This window comes from Staurois parvus, unplaced genomic scaffold (genome assembly GCF_062004578.1).
Source record: "Staurois parvus isolate SC_StPar_1 unplaced genomic scaffold, SC_StPar_1.0 ptg001517l, whole genome shotgun sequence".
Taxonomy (NCBI): Eukaryota; Metazoa; Chordata; class Amphibia; order Anura; family Ranidae; genus Staurois; species Staurois parvus.
The window spans coordinates 16,135-38,834 of NW_028319313.1; the positions used below are offsets into that span (position 1 = coordinate 16,135).

The 22,700-nt window shown below is 47.1% G+C and overlaps 1 protein-coding gene across 1 annotated transcript; it reads left to right on the plus strand.

The window, feature by feature from the left end:
* Window positions 1–3,575: 3,575 nt before the first annotated feature.
* LOC149435423 (E3 ubiquitin/ISG15 ligase TRIM25-like) lies at window positions 3,576–16,936 on the plus strand. The gene is made up of 2 exons (XM_089662666.1): window positions 3,576–3,648; window positions 13,437–16,936. The coding sequence occupies exon 2, from the start codon at window positions 13,439–13,441 to the stop codon at window positions 15,608–15,610; it is 2,172 nt and encodes a 723-aa protein (XP_089518792.1). The 5' UTR covers window positions 3,576–3,648; window positions 13,437–13,438; the 3' UTR covers window positions 15,611–16,936.
* The last annotated feature ends 5,764 nt before the right edge of the window (window positions 16,937–22,700 follow it).

Here is a 22,700-nt window from a genome sequence, read left to right on the forward strand (position 1 = left end):
GCTCAGGGTGAACCTGCTCTCATCTGTGAAAAGCACAGGGTGCCAGTGGTGGACCTGCCAATTCTGGGGTTCAATGGCCAATGCCAATCCAGCTCTATGGTGCCGGGCAGTGAGCACAGGGCCCACTAGAGGACGTCGGGCCCTCAGGCCACCCTCATGAAGTCTGTTTTTGATTGTTTGGTCAGAGACATTCCCACTAGTGGCCTGCTGGAGGTCATTTTGTAGGGCTCTGTCAGTGCTCATCCTGTTCCTCCTTGCACAAAGGAGCAGATACCGGTCCTGCTGATGGGTTAAGGACCTTCTACGGTCCTGCCCAGCTCTTCTGGAGTAACTGCCTGTCTCCTGGAATCTCCTCCATGCTCTTGAGACTGTGCTGGGAGACACAGCAAACCTTCTGGCAATGGCAGGTATTGATGTGCCATCCTGGAGGAGTTGGACTGCCAGTGCAACCTCTGTAGGGCCCAGGTATGACCTCATGCTACCAGTAGTGACACTGACCCTAGCCAAATGCAAAACTATTGAAAAGCAGTCAGAAAAGATGAGTAGGGAAAAAATGTCAGTGGCCTCCACCTGTAAAACCATTCCTGTTTTGGGGGTCGTCTCATTGTTGCCCATCTAGTGCACCTGTTGGTCATTTCATTAACACCAAAGCCGCTGAAACTGATGAACATCCCCCTCTGCTACTTACCTGACCAGATCAATATCCCAGGAGTCTCACTGACTTGATGCGACTCGGATTACAAAGTCTTCCTTCCATTTTTTGGAGCCGTGCATAATTGTACAGGACAGAAAAAAAAAAAAGAAAAGTAAACCCTCATTAGTGTTGGTGTCAGAATAACATTGGTGTCAGGAATCCCTCCCTCACCAATGGAGGGAAATGACACGATACAGGCACTGGGAGGTTAGTCTCCCCAGTCTCTCTCTCAGGATGGTTCTCCGCCATGTTTAATGACCCCGCCCAATAATCTATAATCTATGGTTGGTGTCAGAGATCTGCTCCCCGACTCTCCATAGTGTGACCCCAAACCTGGCACCAGGGGGCGCAATATTCTTCATCCAGGTGGGGGGAGGTCTTCCTATGGACATTGTGGTGATGTCTGTATTCTTGGGTGGTTGCAGCGCAGGGGGAGGGGCATGCACTGTGATGTCGTTCATTATCGTACCGCCATGCACCCCGCAATGTACAGCAATAAAGGAGGGTTCCGGCTTCTACCGAACTCCGATCTGAGAACGTTCCATCCAATCACCTGTCCTTATATCCTCTCCGGGATAAGCCCCACCCCTCTCCCCTCCCCTCTAACTAGTCACTTTATTACACAAACCCGGCCCTATCATCCCCTTTCCGTAGTCATGTGACAGTCCAGCCCCAACTCTCCTCCTCTGATCACTTCCTGCTTTGGGTCCTTCTTCAGGTGTCTGTGGCAGTGCCTGATGGAGGCACTTCCTATTGGATGGGTTGCAGTGGAGGTCCTCATAGAGGATTGGTGATTTTGGGGGGGGGGGTCACAGTGCTGGATCACCTGTAAACATGGACGGTGTGGGACCAGGATGGGGAATGTAGCAGACTCTGTATGCTGGGATTTGTAGTGCCCACAGAGCCATGTACATACACTGCTCACTGCAAACAAAGGGAGGTGAGCGGGAGAAGGAGAGGTCCCGGAGCTCGAAAAACAGGAAAGGCTTCGTGAAAAATAGATTCCGTTAGTGGATGTGTACGGATTGTTTCCGGAGGCTCGGGATATCATTGGTGTCACTGAGGGATTACATATTAATGTCTTGGCGCCGGTCGCATGCAAATGTGCGGCCTCCTGGCGTCTGGGCCTTGATGCCGAGCGGCCGCACATTTGCGATCGGGACCTTTCCCGATCATGTGACCACCGTGATGGCGTGTCACGGTGGTCACATGACCCTAAACCCCGCCCCGGCTTCTGAAACCCTTAAAGTGCCGGGAGGCGCCGTCACCAAGGGGTTATTATCCAATCTTTTGGTGTTTTTAATGAATTTACTAATTTTGTTATTTAGCCGCCTTATAGTAGAAATACTGCTACAGGGTGGCATGGGTGCGCAAAATCACGTATGTGGGGCAGCACAGGGGAGAAATGGTTAGCACTTCCGCCTGGCAGTCCTAGGGCTGTTGGTTCGAATCCCAGCCACGGCACCACCTGCCTGGAGTTTGCATGTTCTCCCTGTGCCTGCGTGGGTTTCCTCCGGGTACTCCACTTTCCTCCCACACTCCAAAGACATGCTGGGAGGTGAATTGGCTCCTGTCTAAATTGTCCCTAATAAGTGTGTGTATGAATGGGAGTTAGGGACCTTAGACTACGCTCCTCAGGGGCGGGGACTGATGTGAATGTACAATATATATGTACAGCGCTGCGTAAATTGCTGGCACTATATAAGTACCTGAAATAAATAAATAAATATATATATATATATATATATATGTGTGATTTTGCAGTTCCGGGTAGGGGGCGCACACACATGCCTACCCGTGCCACCATTTGTAGCCTCGGCTGTCAATCACCAGGTCCCGGGTGGTGATTACTTACCGACACCCAGTGATCTCCAAGTATTACCAACCGGGGAGAGGTGTGGATAAACAATACAGATCTCTCCCCTGTCAGCTCCTGCACACTGCTTTGTATGGCTCTGCATAGCAGCACGCACACAGTTAACCCTTTGATCTCCCCTCATGTTAACCCCTTCCTGCCCAGTGCCATTAGTACAGTGTCAGTGCTTTTTATTACAACTGATCACTGTACTGGTGTCATTGGAGATGTCAGTGACACCAAGTCAGTTCCCTCCCAGTGTCAGAATACCCGCCGCAGTCGCGCTATAAGTCATTGATCGCCGCCATTACTAGTAAAAATGAAATCAATAAAATCCCAGTATATATACCGCCATTTGTAAACGCTATAACTTCCCATAAACCAATTAATTTACACGTATTGGGATTTTTCTTTAGCAAAATACATTTTGGGCAAATTTTATAACAATTTAATTTTTTTTTTTTTTTTTTTTTACTGGACGTGTTTTATAGCAAAAAGTCCAAAATATTGTTTTTTTTCTCAATTGTTGGCACAAAAAATAAAAAACCGCACAGGCGATCAAATACCACCGAAAGAAAGCTCTATTCGTGGGGCAAAAAAGGATGTAAATTTCATTTGGATGCAACGTTGCATGACCGCACAATTGTCAGTTGATTTAACGCAGCACCGTAACGCATGATATGGACTGGTCGGGAAGGGGGGGGGGGATCCTCTGGAGGGGGAGGGGTTAATATTACATATAATACATCTTCCTATATTAAATATTGTATTCTTTGTAGTTTTCTGTCATTCCTTCCCTTCCATGTATGAATGTGACGTCACACAGATCTTCCTCTGAGGATGACATTCTCTGATTCCTGATCTACTATACATGGAGATCAGATACCTTGCCCTACACAAAAATGGCCGCCCCCAGCCGGAGTCCTCCCACAGATCAGTGTCACCTCTAGTGTTTGCTGTAGGAATTCCTGTGTGTTCTATGGAGCTTATGATGAGATTTGGTCTTACGCAAAATGGCCGCCAGCCGGAGCCACAGCTAAACTGCCTTGGTCCTCTAGTGTTTGGGAAGGTGTAACAGGAAGAGGCGTTGTGTGGACAGGTGAGAAGGGGAACACGTGGAGGAAATGATCAATAATACAGATTATAGGGGATCAATAATCAATGACGTGAGAGGGGAGACATGGCAGGGTGGGGGAGGGGAGGACAGAGATTTATATCTCATTACAGAGAAGTCCCAGCAGGCTCCGATCTCATCTCTAATCCTTCTATAGAGCCGACATATACCATAGTGCTGTACACTGAGCCAGTCACATGTCTCTGTACCAGAGGAGCTGACGCTCTAATGTCCCCTCCCCCCAGTCACATCAGTCTCCGTACCAGAGGAGCTTACGCTCTAATGCCCCCCCCCCGCAGTCACATCCGTCTCCGTACCAGAGGAGCTTACGCTCTAATGCCCCCCCCCCCCCGCAGTCACATCCGTCTCCGTACCAGAGGAGCTTACGCTCTAATGTCCCCTCCCCCACAGTCCCATCAGTCTGTACCAGAGGAGCTTACGCTCTAATGCCCCCTCCCCCGCAGTCACATCCCTCTCCGTACCAGAGGAGCTTACGCTCTAATGCCCCCTCCCCCGCAGTCCCATCAGTCTCTGTACAGAGAAGCTTACGCTCTAATGCCCCCTCCCCCACAGTCCCATCAATCTCTGTACCAGAGGAGCACTCTAATGCCCCCTCCCCCATAGTCGCATCAGTCTCCGTACCAAAGGAGCTTACGCTCTAATCTCCCCTCCCCCGCAGTCACATCAGTCTGTGTACCAGAGGAGCTTACACTCCAATGCCCCCTCCCCCGCAGTCCCATCAGTCTCTGTACCAGAGGAGCTAACACTCTAATGTCCCCTCCCTCTCAGTCCCATCAGTCTCTGTACCAGAGGAGCTTACGCTCTAATGCCCCCTCCCCCGCAGTCACATCAGTCTCTGTACCAGAGGAGCTTACACTCTAGTGTCCCCTCCCCCACAGTCCCTGTACCAGAGGAGCTTACACTCTAATGTCCCCTCCCCCACAGTCCCATCAGTCTTTGTACCAGAGGAGCTTACACTCTAATGCCCCCTCCCCCACAGTCCCATCAGTCTTTGTACCAGAGGAGCTTACACTCTAATGCCCCCTCCCCCACAGTCCCATCAGTCATTGTACCAGAGGAGCTTACACTCTAATGTCCCCTCCCCCACAGTCACATCAGTCTCTGTACCAGCGAGGTGCTAGTCAGAGTAGAATAGGTTTTTTTAAAGGGGAACTCCGCCTTCTCGGCACCAGTGTGTCAGGCGGTGGAGTTTTCCGATCACTGTATTCTGTCTGTGACTCTGAGTGGCCCCGATACACCACCTAAGGGGAGGGGTACCTGGAAGCTGAATTCGGCACTCCTGGAGGATGAGAAGGTGAGTCAGTCCTTTGAGGATTTTTTTCAGGCACAGGTATCAATCATGGACGCAGCAGTAAGTCCGAGTGGTGGGAGCTTACAAAACGAAGGATCGTTGGGTTCAAGGCCATAGGAAGAAATAAACAGCTTGAGAAGTATGTCACCTACCAGCGTCTGCGGAGGAAGCTCTATCGGCTTGTCTCCAATAATGGAGATCCGGGGAGATCTGAGGTTACACTCCTCAGGCAGTGTCAATATGACAGGCATGCCTCTTTGGTTCTGGAAAGGGATTATGGGAAATATCACTCGCCCGACCCTTAGCAGAATCACAAACAAGGTAGAGCAGTTCAGTCAGTTGTAGGCCTGGTTGACAGTACGGGTTCCCTGACAAAGTCCAAGTCGGGGATCCTGGAAACCTCCAGGTCATATTATGCTGACCTCCTGGGTAGGAGGGACCTCGATCGGGCGAGCATGTTGGGTTTTCTGGACTCTACTCCAGGACTGGAAAATGGCAGTTCTCCTGTGAGTTGGACAGAGGACATCACGGCAGATGAGGTGGTGAAAGCTATTGATCAGCTTGCCATGAAGAAGTCGCCTGGCCAAATGGATTGACAGCTGAGTTTTATAAGCACTTTAACCGCTCGCCTACCGGGCGCTTCTACCCCCTTCCTGCCCGCAGGGCGCTTCTACCCCCTTCCTGCCCGCAGGGCGCTTCTACCCCCTTCCTGCCCGCAGGGCGCTTCTACCCCCTTCCTGCCCGCAGGGCACTTCTACCCCCTTCCTGCCCGCAGGGCACATCTACCCCCTTCCTGCCCGCAGGGCACATCTACCCCCTTCCTGCCCGCAGGGCACATCTACCCCCTTCCTGCCCACAGGGCACTTCTACCCCCTTCCTGCCTACCGGACACTTCTACCCCCTTCCTGCCTACAGGACACTTCTACCCCCTTCCTGCCTACAGGGCACTTCTACCCCCTTCCTGCCTACAGGGCACTTCTACCCCCTTCCTGCCTACAGGGCACTTCTACCCCCTTCCTGCCTACAGGGCACTTCTACCCCCTTCCTGCCTACCGGGCACTTCTACCCCCTTCCTGCCTGCCGGGCACTTCTACCCCCTTCCTGCCTACAGGACACTTCTTCCCCCTTCCTGCCTACAGGACACTTCTTCCCCCTTCCTGCCTACAGGACACTTCTTCCCCCTTCCTGCCTACAGGGCACTTCTACCCCCTTCCTGCCTACAGGGCACTTCTACCCCCTTCCTGCCTGCCGGGCACTTCTACCCCCTTCCTGCCCCCCAGACACTTCTACCTCCTTGCTGCCCAGGCCAATTTTCAGCTTTCAGTGCTGTCACATTTTGAATAACAATTGCGCGGTCATGCAACACTGTACCCATATGAAATTTTTATAATTCGTTTCACACAGAGCTTTTTTTTGGTGGTATGTACTCGCTGCTGGGGGTTTTATTTTTTGAGCTATAAACAAAAAGGGAGCAAAAATTTTGAGAAAAAAATTATTTTTCTTTGTTATTATAAATTTTGCAAACAGGTAATTTTTCTCCTTCACTGATGTGCTTTGATGAGGCTGCACTGATAGGCAGCACTGGGCACTGATAGGCGGCACTGATGGGCACTTATAGGCAGCACTGGGCACTGATAGGCAGCACTGATGAGCTGGCACTGATTTGCAATAATGATGGGCACTTGTGGGTGGCACTGATCATCAGTGCCATGTGACAGCATGAGGAAAGTGCAGCCGATAACTGCATTTACCTATGATCTGCTATGTCATTGGACACGGCTGATCATGTGATTGGCCTTTCACTATACCACGTGATCAGCTGTAGGACACAGCAAACACAGAGATCGCCGGGTGCGTGCTCTTAGGGGCACATGGGAGGGCGTGTTCTGGGAGGATGTCATATGACACCCTCCCAGGACTGGATGACCGTGCTGTAGCCGTCATTCAGTTATAGTGCGGCTTGCAATTGTTTAAATAGAATCTATCTTTAGATAGATTTTTACTCTAAAAGCATTTTATTAATATAAATTTGATAAAAAAATTTAAAAAATCTGATTTAAATTTTAAAAAAATCAGATTTTTTTTTTTTTTTTTTTAGTTTAACAAAAGAAATTGATTTGTATCCACCCTGTAACAAAATATAGTATACAAAGTGATTAAAATTGTAGAGTAAACACAGATTGACTTTTATCTCTAATCAATAACAACGCACCCTGAAGTAACAGGATATGAGCTGCCAAACTGCAGAAACTATACTGCCAGGGTGCACTAGGAGGGGCTATGCTAGGCCTAACCTGACTGCGTAGGCACTGTCCTTGTTTAACCATTTGCCGCCCGGCCAATGGCCGTTTGGTGGCCGCAAAAATGCACTAGATTTCCGGGTGGACGCCATATGGCGTCCTCCCGCACATGCGCAGTTTTCGCACTTGCAGAGCCGCGCAGCGGCGCGATCTGTCACCGGCTGCGTACCTTGGACATGGCCGATGACAGATCTGAGTACCGGCCCCCGTTGCCGGTACTATGTGACCTGCTGTGACCAATCACAGCAGGTCACATGACAGTTGTATACAATGGATGGCTTCATTCATGCCATCCATTGTATACTAGTGTCCAGCTGTGAATGATCACATGCACATGTCATGTGATTATCTGTGGCCAAATCACAGCTAAGCACAAAAAATAAAAAACCTGAATGAATCAATGTCATTCAGGTAAATGCTTGCTTATTACTGATCACTTCCCCAAAGTAGTACAATGTTACTATGGTAACTTTGTACTACTTTGGTCATAGTGAAATATGAAAAAAAATCTTAAAAAAAAGAAAATGTAATAAAAAATTTAAAAAAATAAAAAATATATATATATTTTTTTCATATTGTCACCAGTCAGTGTCCCTGATCACCGCCATGCCAGTTATATGATGACGCTGTACTGCACTGGTGATAGTTTGTTAAAAAAAAAAATAGTGAAAATAATTTTTTTCATTTTCCGAAAAATTATGACAAAAAAACACAACTTCAAAAAACTCGCCATGCCTCTTATGAAGTACATCGGACTGTCTACTTTACAAAAAGGGGTCATTTGGGGGATATCTGTACCATCCTGACATTTGGGGGATATCTGTACCGTCCTGACATTTGGGGGATATCTGTACCGTCCTGACATTTGGGGGATATCTGTACCGTCCTGACATTTGGGGGATATCTGTACCGTCCTGACATTTGGGGGATATCTGTACCGTCCTGACATTTGGGGGATATCTGTACCGTCCTGACATTTGGGGGATATCTGTACTGTCCTGACATTTGGGGGGATATCTATACCGTCCTGACATTTGGGGTGTTATCTGTACCGTCCTGACATTTGGGGGGATATCTGTACCGTCCTGACATTTGGGGTGTTATCTGTACCGTCCTGACATTTGGGGGGATATCTGTACCGTCCTGACATTTGGGGGATATCTGTACTGTCCTGACATTTGGGGGGATATCTATACCGTCCTGACATTTGGGGTGTTATCTGTACCGTCCTGACATTTGGGGGGATATCTATACCGTCCTGACATTTGGGGTGTTATCTGTACCGTCCTGACATTTGGGGGGATATCTGTACCGTTTTGACATTTGGGGGGATATCTGTAACGTCCTGACATTTGGGGGATATCTGTACTGTCCTGACATTTGGGGGGATATCTGTACTATTCTGACATTCTTGGACCTCAAGAAATTAGATTGGCTGTCAGTACTTCAGGATTGATCAATATTCAGATCTATCCCATAGTTTGTGAACTCTATAACTTTCCTACAAACTAAATAATACATCCTAATTTGGGTTATTTTCACCAAAGACATGTACAGTTGTGGCCAAAATTATTCAACCCCCACTGAAATTGAGTGTTTTGGCCAGTTTGACATTGCTTTTGATCATTCAGTCATCTTGCTTACATTTACATTAAAGAGGCACTTGTAGGTCAGACAAATATAACATAACAGTTATAATGAAATAACCACAAATGTCTTTTCTGTGCTCACAGCATTATCAGTTTTATTCAACCCCCAAGTGACATTCAATCTTAGTACTTAGTACAGCATCCTTTTACAGTTATAACAGCTTTTAAACGTGAAGCATAGCTTGACACAAGTGTCTTGCAGCGATCTACGGGTATCTTCGCCCATTCTTCATGGGCAAAGGCCTCCAGTTCAGTCACATTCTTAGGCTTGCGCACTGCAACTGCTTTCTTTAAGTCCCACCAGAGGTTCTCAATCGGATTTAAGTCTGGTGACTGCGATGGCCACTCCAAAATGTTCCAGCCTTTCCTCTGCAACCATGCTCTAGTGGACTTGGAGGTATGCTTGGGATCATTGTCCTGTTGAAAGGTCCAACGTCTCCCAAGCCTCAGGTGTGTGACGGACTGCATCACGTTTCCATCCAATATCTCCTGGTACTGAAGAGAATTCATGGTACCTTGCACACGCTGAAGCTTCCCTGTACCTGCAGAAGCAAAACAGCCCCAAAGCATGATTGACCCTCCACCATGCTTCACAGTAGGCAAGGTGTTCTTTTCATCATAGGCCTTGTTCTTCCTCCTCCAAACATAGCGTTGATCCATGGGCCCAAACAGTTCTAATTTTGTTTCATCAGTCCACAGAACACTATCCCACAACTTTTGTGGTTTGTCCACATGGCTTTTGGCATACTGCAGTCGACTCTTCTTATTCTTTGGAGACAGCAAGGGGGTACGCCTGGGAGTTCTGGCACGGAGGCCTTCATTACGCAGTGTGCGTCTTATTGTCTGGGCTGAAACTTCTGTACCCACATCTGACAAATCTTTTCTCAGTTCCTCAGCAGTCACACGGGGACTTCTCTCCACTCTACGCTTCAGGTAGCGCACAGCAGTCGAAGTCAGCATCTTCTTTCTGCCACGACCAGGTAGCGTTTCAACAGTGCCCTTTGCCTTGAATTTGCGAATGATGCTTCCTAAGGTGTCTCTTGGTATGTTTAACATCTTTGCAATCTTCTTATAGCCATTGCCCTTCCTGTGAAGAGAAATCACCTCTTCTCTTGTCTTCCTGGACCATTCTCTTGCCTTCACCATGTTTGTAACCACACCAGTAAATGTCTAGAAGGAGCTGAGTATCACAGTCATTTTAAAGCTGCCTAATTGGTGCTTATTATGCTTGATTGCTGCTCGGTGACATCCACAGGTGTTTTCAATACCTGATGGAAAGCACCTGTATGAACCTCTGTTCTTCAGAGTGGTAGTCTTTAAGGGGTTGAATAATTGTGGCAATGAAGAAACCACATAAGAACCATTTACTACTGTATTACATAAACAATTGATGTCATTTTAGTTGCATTTGGGTAGTTACAACGTCCTTGTAGGATTTGATTCTGAATACAATTCCAAATGTACACTATAGTCCCTAAACCCCTTTACAGCATTGGGGGTTGAATAATTTTGGCCACAACTGTAGCAGAATACATCTTGGCCTAAATTTATGAAGAACAATTATTTATTTGTAAACTTTTATAACGGAAACAAAGAAAAACGTGTTTTTTTTTCAAAATTTTTGGTCATTTTTTGTTAATTTAGCAAAAAATAAAAACCCCAGCAGTGATTAAATACCAACAAAAGAAAGCTCTAGTTGTGTGAAGAAAATGATAAAATTTCAGTTTGGGTACAATGTTGTATGACCGCGCAATTGTCATTCAAAGTGTGAGAGCGCTGAAACCTGAAAACTGGCCTGGGCAGGAAGGGGGTAAATTGCCCGGTATGGAAGTGGTTAAATAACAAAAAGGGGATGTGCAGGGATATAAAAGGGAGGGACAGTCCTTAATGTCCCTAAGTGCAGTATTAAAAGGTAATTTTTATTAAGCAAGGTAACTGAGGGAACTCACTAGATAGCAATACAGAAAAGGCATATATCTCAGGATAGACGTCGTCCTTCAAAGGTCCCGGAGGCTTGTGGAGAGGGCAGAATACCTTCTAGGAGCCAAGGTTGCTGTGGGGACCTGGTCTCCCTGTTCCACACTGGTAGCGTCCAGCAGCTGCGATGGAAACCAGGCTGGAACGCAAATGGCGGGCGGACGTGACGTCACAATGTGAGCGTGATGCCGCTAGAGGGCAGCAATGCATTTTGAAGTGTCAGCTTTGTCAGACCTTTTTTTAACACGCTTTGAAGCATCAGCTGACTCTTCGAAACGCGTTACTGCCCCCTCTTGCGGCATTATGCTCACGTTGTGACGTCACGGCCGCCATTTGCGTTCCAGCCTGGTTTCCATCACAGCTGCTGGACGTTACCGGCATGGAATCGGGAAACCAGGTCCCCACAGCAGCCTTTGCTCCTAGATGGTATTCTGCCCTCTCCACCAGCCTCTGGGACCTTTGAAGGACGACGTCTATCCTGAGATATATGCCTCTTCTCTTGCTATCTAGTGAGTTCCCTCAGTTACCTTGCTTAATAAAAATAACCTTTTAATACTGCACTTAGTTTGGCGCCCCTCTCTCCTTTTCTTCAGAATTACATGCAGCTGCTGCTCCCCTCCTCCTGCTCAATCACGGAGTGCTTTGTATTATGTACCCCATTAACAAAATGCAAACCCTTCTATGAATGTACAGCAGAGGGGAGGGGCAAAGCAGTTGCTACAGTGAAGGAAATGTGTATTTGATTGCCTACTGATTTTGAATGTTTGCTCCTCACAAAGAAATGATCGGTCTAAAAATGGAATGTTTGGTGTATTGTAACACTGAGAGACAGAATACAACAACAAATTCAGCAGAAATGCGTCTAACAAATGATGACTGATCTGCATGTTTTTGAGGGAAAGAAGGATTGGATCCCCTATCATTCAGCAGGATTTCTGGCTCCCAGGTGTCTTTCATACAGGTAACAAGCTGAGATTAGAAGCAGTCTCTTAAAGGGAGTGCTGCTAATCTCATTGTGTTACCTGTATAAAAGACACCTGTCCACAGGAGCCATCAAACCATCAGATTCCAAACTCTCCACCATGGCAAAGACCAAAGAACTGTCCAAGGATGTCAGGGACAAGATGGTAGACCTACACAAGGCTGGACTGGGCTACCAAACTATGGCCAAGCAGCTTGGTGAGAAGGTAACAACAGTTGGTGCAATCATTCACAAATGGAAGAAACACAAAACAAGTGTCAGTCTCCCTAGGTCTGGTGCACCATGCAAGATCTCACCTCGTGGAGTGTCAATGATCATGAGAACAGTGAGGAATCATCCCAGAACTACACGTGAGGATCTTGTCAATGATCTCCAGGCAGCTGGGACCACAGTCACCAAGAAAACAATTGGTAACACACTACGCCGACAAGGACTGAAATCCTGCAGTGCCCGCACGGTCCCTCTGCTCAAGAAAGCTCATGTCCAGGCCCGTCTGAAGTCTGCCACTGAACATCTGAATGATGCAGAGGAGGACTGGTGGGAAGTGTTGTGGTCAGAGGAGACCAAAATCCAGCTCTTTGGCATCAACTCAACTCGCCGTGTTTGGAGGAGGAATTCTGCCTATGACCCCAAGAACACCATCCCAACTGTGAAACATGGTGGTGGAAACATTCTGCTTTGGGGGTGTTTTTCTGCTAAGGGGAAAGGACAACTGCACCGCATCAAAGGGACGATGGACGGGGCAATGTACCTTCAAATCTTGGGTGAGAACCTTCTTCCCTCAGCCAGGGCATTGAAAATGGGTCGTGGATGGGTGTTCCAGCATGACAATGACCCAAAACACACGGCCAAGGCAACAAAGGAGCGGCTCAAGAAGAAGCACATTAAGGTCCTGGAGTGGCCTAGCCAGTCTCCACACCTTCATCCGATTGAAAATCTGTGGAGGGAGCTGAAAGTTTGAGTTGCCTAACGTCAGCCACCAAACCTTAATGACTTGGAGAGGATTTGCCAAGAGGAGTGGACCAAAATCCCTCCTGAGATGTGTGCGAACCTGGGGGCCAACTCCAGGAAACGTCTGACCTCTGTGATTGCCAACAAGGGATTTGCCACCAAGTACTAAGTCATGTTTTGTGAAGGGGATCAAATCCTTCTTTCCCTCATGAACATGCAGATCAGTCATCATTTGTTAGACGCATTTCTGCTGAATTTGTTGTTGTATTCTGTCTCTCAGTGTTACACCGAACATTCCATTGTTAGACCGATCATTTCTTTGTGAGGGGCGAACATTCACCATCAGCAGGGGAGCAAATATGCATTTCCTTTACTGTATATGAGAAGACAGCTTCTCTCCTTTTTAGAGCACTGGGAGTGTAGTGAAAGCTGTACTCTTGGTGCTTAATAAAACTATTCTAAATAACAGGTGCAAAAGATGGCATGTACCTTATTGGACGTAAAGCCCTAGTAATCTGGCACACTTTACAGAGTGGCTGAATTCCTAAAGTTCAGCTTTATTGACAGAGAATTTAATTTTCTTTTATCTTTTCTGATTTCAGCGATGTCATCTTCTGATCTGAGGAAGCAGCTGGAATGTGCCATCTGTCTGAACATTTATACAGATCCTGTAACCCTGAAATGTGGACACAACTTCTGCCAGGACTGTATTGGCCGTGTGTTGGATACACAGGAGGAGTCTGGAGGTTATTCCTGTCCTGAATGCAGAGAAGAGTTCCAGGAGCGTCCTGCAATGTGGAAGAACATAACACTGTGTAATATAGTGGAGAATTTCCCATCTGCCCATCCAGATCGGGAGGAGTCCGGTGTCTTCTGTACTCACTGTATTCACACTCCTGTACCGGCTGTGAAATCCTGTCTGCATTGTGAAGCTTCTCTGTGTGACAACCACCTGAGAGTCCACAGCAAGTCACCAGAACACGTCTTATGTGATCCCACCACTTCCCTGGAGGGCAGAAAATGTTCCGTCCATAAGGAACTACTGAGGTATTACTGCATCGAGGACTCCACATGTATCTGTGTGTCCTGCAGTTTGGTTGGAGAACATCGGGGACACCAGGTGGAGACTCTGGAGGAGGCCTCTGAGATGAAGAAGAAGAAACTGAGGAATGTTCTGCAGAAACTGATGACAGAGAGAGAGGAGATGGAGAAAAGAATCCAGAGTCTGCAGGAACACGGGAGGAAAGTCCAAGAGAAAGCAGATGATGAGACAAAGAGAGTCGCTGCCCTGTTCAGAGACCTCAATAGATGTCTGGAAGACCTGGAGAAGAGAGTCCTGAGTGAGATCTCCGGGCAGGTAGAGCGACTCTCTCTATCAATGTCTGATATGATCCAACAGCTGGAAATAAAGAAGGAGGAGCTGTCCAGGAAGATGGGGGACATTGAGGAGCTGTGTAACATAACGGATCCACTGACTGTCCTACAGGAATCAGACACAGGTGACTTGTGTGATACTGAGGATGGAGATGATGAGGACCGAGAGAGACATGAAAAACACCTCCATGTTAGAGGGGATTTGGATGTGGCGGGGATCTCACACACAATACACACTGGTTTATCTGATATCATGTCTGGGGTCAATGTACATATATGTACAGGCATACATGTCTCTCCACATTCTACTACAGAGTACGAAGGTCACATCAAAGAGGAACCATCTAGTCCACCCAGCATACAATGCTCAGACCACCAGGCTGGAGGACCCAATATTGTGGTTGTACAGCAAACATGGGGGGTGTCGGGGGTTACAGACATATTACCGGAAGTGAAGACAGCTGGCAATCAGCTACATCTATCAGATGATGGGAAAACTGTGTCCGGGACATCACATCAGACTCTCCTAGAAACATCAGGGAGATTTTGGTCTTCTCAGAAATCAAACACAGGTGACTTGTGTGATACTGAGGGTGGAGATGATGAGAAACTCCTCCATGATGGAGGGGATCTAGATGTGGTGGGGATCTCACACACATTGCACACGGGTTTATTCGATATCATGTCTGGGGTCAATGTACAGGAATGTACAGGCACACATATCTATCCACATTCTACTACAAAGGACGAAGGTATCATCAATGCTGAACCATCCAGGAAACGCCTCAGATTCACCCCCACCATACAACACTCACACATGGAAGATATAGGACCAAATATTGGGGTTGTACAGCAAACATTGGGGGTGTCGGAGGTTACAGACATGTTACTGGATGTGAGGACAGCTGGTAATTATCTACTTATATCAGATGACGGGAAAACTGCATCCTCATCATCACATCAGAATCTCCCAGAAACACCAGAGAGATTTCAGTGTCCTCAGGTGGTCAGCAGTCAGATTTTCTCCTCGGGGAGACATTACTGGGAAGTGGATGTTGGGGGTTCTATCTACTGGAAAGTCGGAATGTGCTACCCCAGTATAGACAGGAGGGGAGTTCAGTCTTGGATTGGATTTAATAGGAAGTCCTGGGGTTTGGAGAGATTGTGGGGTGATGAGTACTTAGTAATACATGACAGGAAGGAGACCCCATTACCCGGCCGTGTCTCCAGTAACAGAGTCAGGATAGATCTGGATTATGAGGCCGGGCGGATCTCCTTTTATGAATTGTGTGACCCGATCCGACACCTCCACACCTTCACCACCACCTTCACTGAGCCTCTCCAGGCTGGGTTAGGTGTATGGAAAGGTTTTATAAAGATATCTGGGGGGGATCAAATGTGAGACAAATGCCCAAAGACTGGTGACATCACAGGGCGGAGAACCTGATTGGTGTAATACTCCAATTAGAGGACAAGAACCAGCACAACTGATTTATTTATAAAGCTGGAGGCTCCAGGGCCATCATCTTCATCCTGAAACTCACTTCACTACCGTAGTGTGTCACTGACCAGGAACCAGCATGCAGGAGGTCAGATTATTAAGGCTTCACTAGCTGCATACTTCTGCATCAGAGAAACACAAGGAAGTTTAGGCAGGTTTGGGATGGCAGCTCTGTAGCTGGCACCTTTACAGCGTATCTGGAGTAGGGAAGGATTAAAACTGTTTTCAGGTTTTAATTGCCTTCCAGGATTTTCCCCACAGTTCCTGCTCTGTGGACAATCCTTTACCAGACAGGAAGTGAGAGGAACTCTGCAACCGCAACACAGTTTTCAGTAGGGGAAGGCGGGAACCCCTGTCATATAGTTACATAGTCTGCCTGAAAAAAGACAAAAGTCCTTCCAGTTCAACCATTTAAAAAAAAGTTAAAATCCTACACCCACAGTTGATCCAGAGGAAGGCAAAAAAAAACCCTGCAAAGTATGATCCAATTTGCTCCTGCTGTTGAAACAATTCCTCCCTGATCCCCCGAGAGGCAATCGGATATTCCCTGGATCAACTTTCCCTATAAATGTTATATCCAGTTATATTCTGTGTATCCAAGAAAGAATCCAGGACTTTCCTACAGCAATCCACTGAGCTGGCCACAACCAACTCTGGAGGGAGTCTATTCCACATTCTCACAGCTCTCACTGTGAAGAAACCCTTCCATGTTTGGAGATTACATTTCTTTTCCTCCAGACGTAAAGAGCGCCCCCTTGTCCTCTGTGATGACCTCAGGGTGAAGAACTACACCGAGTTCACCTACAAACCACTGATGTATTATATTTTTCTTTCTGTAGATTTTCCTTCATGTTTGTATAGTAAAATGTCTCCAGGACAGAAAGACAGAAACAGCCAGCAGTTGTCTCGTTCCTATTGGCTATGATGTACAGGGGGCGGGAATTGAAACGAGGAGGACCTTTTTTTGTTTTTAAGAGACTCCATCTAGCTTGCAATGTTGCAGTGTTCCCTTCACATAACATACACTAAACTTTCCTAAAGGTCTGTCTTTCTCCCCCAGATTCTCGAGGTTTTAGTTTTGCCTCTGTAAGACGTAGCTGATGACAGGATATGTTGCATTATTCTATTCGCTAGGTTTTACTAACATCTCACACCACTTCCTTTCTTATCTTTTGTATAAAATAGAATGTAATAAAACATTTTATGAGAATAGATATTTTTAAACAATGTGTGTCCTGTGAATCTTTCTGCATATGCGGAGTAAACGTTTATTCTCGGTGTGTCAACCAGAAATATCCGTAACAGGTTTCTTGGCGAGCCAACCAGGAGTAGCGGAGTCTCCAGAAGGAGCAGCACTCTGATTTGGACATCTAAATGCCCGCTAGGTAAACTGTCCTTTCTGCCTTACCTTAGTGTCCTGTCTTTCGGTTCTCTAGGAAACCGGACCTACTTTTGGACCTTTCTGGTTCGGTAACGTGTGTGTTAGAATGTGTTTGTTGTCCTCCATCATGGGCTGGACCGAGTGTGGATAGGGAAAATTCTCTGACGTTCCTTACGTTGACCTCTTGTGGGAATCCTGGGTCAAAGGCATGTGGTAGTGTAACACTACCCCCTTAGGAGTTGCTTACGTTTTAGGTTCCCCTATAGTCCTGCACAGCCAGGCAACATGCATTTCCACACAGACTTGCATCCAGGAGTAAGTAACCGGTCTTTGAGCTTGTTTTTGTTGGATTTTATTAGGTGGATTTCAACTTGGATGGGGTAAAGGGTATGGGATGCCCAATGGAACTGAGAAACTGAGGCTTCCTGAAATCTATACAAACGGTCACAGAAAACAGTCTACTTTGGAAAGCTAGCCAGCCTCTCCTGTAGTACCATCTAGGACCCCAGATAAATCCTCTTCTTTACCCAGCTGTCTGGAGGAATTCCTGAGCAGGGGAACCTGTGTCTGCCACATAGATAGTGAAACAGTTCTGGGTGGCAGGCTAATCCAGCTCCCCACTAGAGTGCCTCCTTTCCCTATCTGGCCCAAGGGTACAGGTCTACTCACTCAGTCCTTCTGTGTGGCTGGTTGGTTGGTGGCTGCTACCAGGCCTTTTAGCTGGGCCTCTCCTTCCTTGCTACACAGGTGGCCCTCGTTCTAGGGGCTGGAGAAGGTCTAAGCTTTCCTCCTTCCAAGCTCCACTGCCTGTAGGCGAGCCCCTCTCCATCTGGGCCTGCCTCCAGGCTCCTCTCTTCAGCCTCACTCCATCTCCCACCCAGACTCCTGCTGCTGAGCAGGCTCCCTTATTCTTAAAGGCTTTCCTGGCCCCTTGCAAGCCTCCTGTTGGTGATTAGCCAGGATTCTCTAAAAGTACAGATCAGCCACTCCTCAGGTACACCCATTGCTTGTAGACCTTTCTCCAAAGTTTTAGAGCAGGGGGAAATTCCAGAGTCCTGATCTGCAGAGCCTCTCATCTCTGCTAATTTGCCCCCTGCTAGCTACAGTATCACACCCAAGCTACTCAGCCCTCCTTGCTAACAATTGGAGTCTATCTCCCCCCAGCTGACTAGTAGGGTCAGATTAAAACCCGCAGATAAGAGACAAGGAGAGTCTCTTAGTGAGTGTTTTATCTATTGTCATAAATACCATCTATCCACATAGATAAGTGGAGACTACTCTTGTAAATTTGCAGATTCACTGTCAAGTCAAGGGGGTATAGGCACAAGTAGAGAAAAGACTATTAAAGAGTAAGTAATGGAAAGAAGGATAAGAGACCCTCAGGAAATGCCCAGCGCAAGATGAGCGCTTGAGAGTACACGAACCAGAGGTACCATTCCAGCTATACTGAGCCCCTAGATAAATGGGTAGAATGGACAAAAAGAACAGGTAAACCATAAAAACCTGAAAGGACTTATGATTTACACGCAAACATTTTCGCATGATGATGGCCCCCTGCTATGCAGTGAAGAAACATGAAGAATAGCTTGAACATTAGAGAGAGAAGCTAAATTAGCAAAGTAAACTGGTCTGACGGAGATGTTTTTTTTTTGTAATTCCTTTATCATTTTTTTTTTTGCAGAGAAGCCAAAAAAACGTACAATATAAAGTACACAGAAGCTACATAGCAAATGGCAATATATGGGTGAAACGTAACCAATAATCAGGTAAACAAACAGCAGCATGGTAGTAACCGAGATAGGTAATAACAAAATGAAATCAGGTGCATGGTACTATGTGGTCCTGACCAGCTGATTTGGCAATGGTCCAAATACAGGAAACCAACTACACGGACCACATGGAAAGCCGGACCATCCAAAGATCTCAGACATGGGGAAAAGAGATCCCACCAAGGATCTCAGGCAACCAACTGAGAAAACTGTTTCGATAAAGAATTCCCCTTCCATTGGGAAATCAACAAGGAAGAGTGTGGTTACACAGGGGAATCAGGAAAAAAAAAAGGGAGAGCAGGGCACAAAGGGAAGAGGAAAAGAGCAAAAGGGGCGGATGAAATTGGGGGAAAAAAAACCAGAGAGGGGATAAGAAAGAGAAGCAGAAACAAGAGACCAGGCAAGAAAAGACCAAGAGAAATAAGGCAGGAAGAGGTGGCAGAGTAGAGCGAATCAGCCCTCCCATCCAGGGGTCCTGAACAGCAAGCAAACCAGACATTCCCCCTCAAACTGGCTCAGAGGGTGCCTGAAGATAAGAATCGGTATAGACAAAATATTGCCATGGTCTCCAAGTGTCTCGAAAAACTTCCCCTTTGTCGTACAGACAAGCTGAAAGGTCCTCCATGTCTCACAGCTTATTAACTTTAGAAAACCAAAGAGACCTCGTAGGTGGGTGCACAGACCTCCAACACAAGGGAATGCAAGCCTTGGCCGTGTTCAGAAATTGAATCGTCAGAGAGGCCTTATAATTTTTAATGGGGGTGGTCTACAAGTTGCAACAAGCACACTGCTGGGTCACAAGCCACTGACGGAGATGTTTAATAAAAGTGCTGCCCAAATTTATTACGTCTGGCCAGAAGAATCTGTTGGGGAAGGTCCCACTACCTGCGGCTGCCAGTTTTGCATTATGAGGTCCATCCACAAATCCCTCCCATCCAGGGGTCCTGAACAGCAAGCAAACCAGACATTCAAGCCCCCTCAAACCGGCTCAGAGGGTGCCTGAAGATAAGAATCGGTAGAGACAAAATATTGCCATGGTCTCCAAGTGTCTCGAAAAATTTCCCCTGTGTCGTACAGACAAGCTGTAAGGTCCTCCATGTCTCGCAGCTTATTAACTTTAGAAAACCATAGGGACCTCGTAGGTGGGTGCACAGACCTCCAACACAAGGGAATGCAAGCCTTGGCCGTGTTCAGCAATTGAATCGTCAGAGAGGCCTTATAATTTTTAATGGGGTGGTCTACAAGTTGCAACAAGCACACCGCTGGGTCACAAGCCACTGATGGAGATGTTTAATTAAAAGTGCTGCCCAAATTTATTACGTCTGGCCAGAAGACTCTGTTAGGGAAGGTCCCACTACCTGCGGCTGCCAGTTTTGGTTTATGAGGTCCATCCACAAAAGCACAGAAACCAGATTACATGCAACACACAAAAGATGAGTTGTGCAATATAGTACAGAGCAGAGGTTTAACAGCCCCATATCAACCTACTAAGAGGGATTAGGCTGAAATCCTAGAAACAGATGATTGGCATAAGTCGAAAGGCCCCTATGGAAAACTAGATCGCTCTGAGCTTAAAGCTTTAGTCAGAGGAAGAGGTCTAGATCCTGAACGTCCAGGTCAAGCCATCATTTCCAAATTGTGTCAACAAGACGAATTGAAAAGGAAGGGAGAAGCCATCCTTTCTGCCCCCGCTGTCACAAAGCAACCTGTTGCAGTCTATAGGTTCAAGCTGGTCCATTTTCGGTACAGAAGATTTATATCCAGGATTAATATCTGAAAATGTTATCTCTGGTGTCGGCCTAACCTGGACCTCTGCTGGTTTGATTTTAAGCCACCTAAACTCAGGCTAGGACAGCAAACAGAAACTTCACTAAAGTGTTCATTTTCAGACAGTTCCTACTAATCTCTTAGGAGCTGACCCAAATTTTTGCAAACAGGCTACACTCCCACAGGAATCCAAGTGGTCATCAGTCTGTTGGGAGAAGTTTTAAATTCTGCTGGTGGAGTATTGTTAATCCACTTTGCCTTTGCCTTTCCCACCAGAATTGGGAGCGATTCACACTGATTTATGGGTCTCCAGCCAATATGATGTAGACCTGCTGGAGAGGTGGGCAGGTGACACATGCATGGGGCATGACCTAAGGTTAGCAATATACGAGGTGGTATCAAAATGTTTTGGGACTAGTTTTGTAACACGCCAACAGATGGCAGCACAAGGCTGCAAGCAGAGTCACAGGGAACACTGACCTTCGTAAGTCAGTGTGCCAAAAAACATTGTCCTGTGTACATCAGGAGCTATGCAACTGGTGCTATTCTGACCATGTGCGTTACCAAGTCTGCTATTTCATCATGGACAGCAAGTTAGAATGAAGAGCAAATGTGAAACCCGTACACCCAAGTTTCATCACCAGTAATGATCCTCAACATGAAGGACGGGTCATCCAAGGCACGCTGATGGAGTTCTTGGCAGACCTCGATGCAGTGTTCCTTCTGCTCCTAACACATCAGCCTTGAAACTTGAAAACTTGGCAGCAACACGGGGCATGTTCATATCACACGTGAGGATTGCCTGGACTGTTCCATATGATACACCAACAATTGCAGCAATGTTGTGGATTGTTCTCCGACGTTCATCATGCACGAGTTGCCGAATGTCAACATTTGCAGGGGTTGAGTTCGTTGAAGGTCTTCCTGATCTCTTGTCGTCTTCCAGTGATGTTCTTCAGCTCTTGAAACGTGCATGGCACACGACACAACTTGAACGACTCATTGCAACATTGCCGTAAACTTGTCAAATGTCTCTGTGGCAGATAATGCACATGGTCAGAATAGCACCAGCTCCCGATGTACACATGACAATGTCTTTTGGCACACTGGCTCATGAAGGTCAGTGCTCCCCGTGACTGTGCATGCAGCCTTGTCTTGCCATCTGTTGGCGTTGAAACCTTCTGATACCACCTCGTAACTGAGGCAGACACCCCTATGGTGTCCAACCTCCACACTTTACGAAGTGGAATACCTGCCTCCAGCACCTGCTTTACCTCGGGTTCACACCTAAGCGATTTCCACAGCAGAAATGCACTACAGTCCATTTAACCACTTGCCTACCAGGCACTTATACCCCCTTCCTTACCAGGCCAATTTTCAGCTTTCAGCGCTGCCGCACTTTGACAATTGCGCGGTCATGCAACATTGTACCCATATGAAATTTTGATCATTTTTTTCTCACAATTAGAGCTTTCTTTTGGTGGTATTTAATCGCCACTGGGCGCTTTACTTTTTGCGCTATAAATAAAAAAAGTGCAAAAAATTAAAAAAAAAAAAAAAAGTTTATTTGTTTCTTTTATAAAATTTTTCAAACAGGTATTTTTTCTCCTTCACTGATGTGCGTTGATGAGGCAGCACTGATGGGCACTGATAGGCGGCACTGATGGGCACTGATAGGCAGCACTAAAGGGCACTGATAGGCAGTACTAATGAGGTGGCACGGATAGGCGGCACTGATAGACAGCACTAATTAGGGGTCACGGATAGGCGGCACTGATATGCAGCACTGATAGGTGACACTGATGATGGGTACTGATAAACGGCACTGACTGGCATCACTGCTGGGCACTGACTGGCGGCAATGACTGGCACAACCCCTGGGCACTGACTGGCAGCACTGACTGGCACTTTTTGGTGGCACTAATTGGCAGCACTGCTGGGCTGCACTGGTGGGCAGCACTGGTGGGTGGCAATGGTGGGCACAGGTGGGTGGGCACTGGTGGGCACAGGTGGGTGGCACTGCTGGGCACATGTAGGTGGCACATCTGGGCACAGGTAGGTGGCACTGCAGAGT

Coding starts and splice junctions, on each gene's coding strand:
- LOC149435423 (XM_089662666.1), top strand. CDS start 13,439: ATGTCATCTTCTGATCTGAGGAAGCAGCTGGAATGTGCCATCTGTCTG.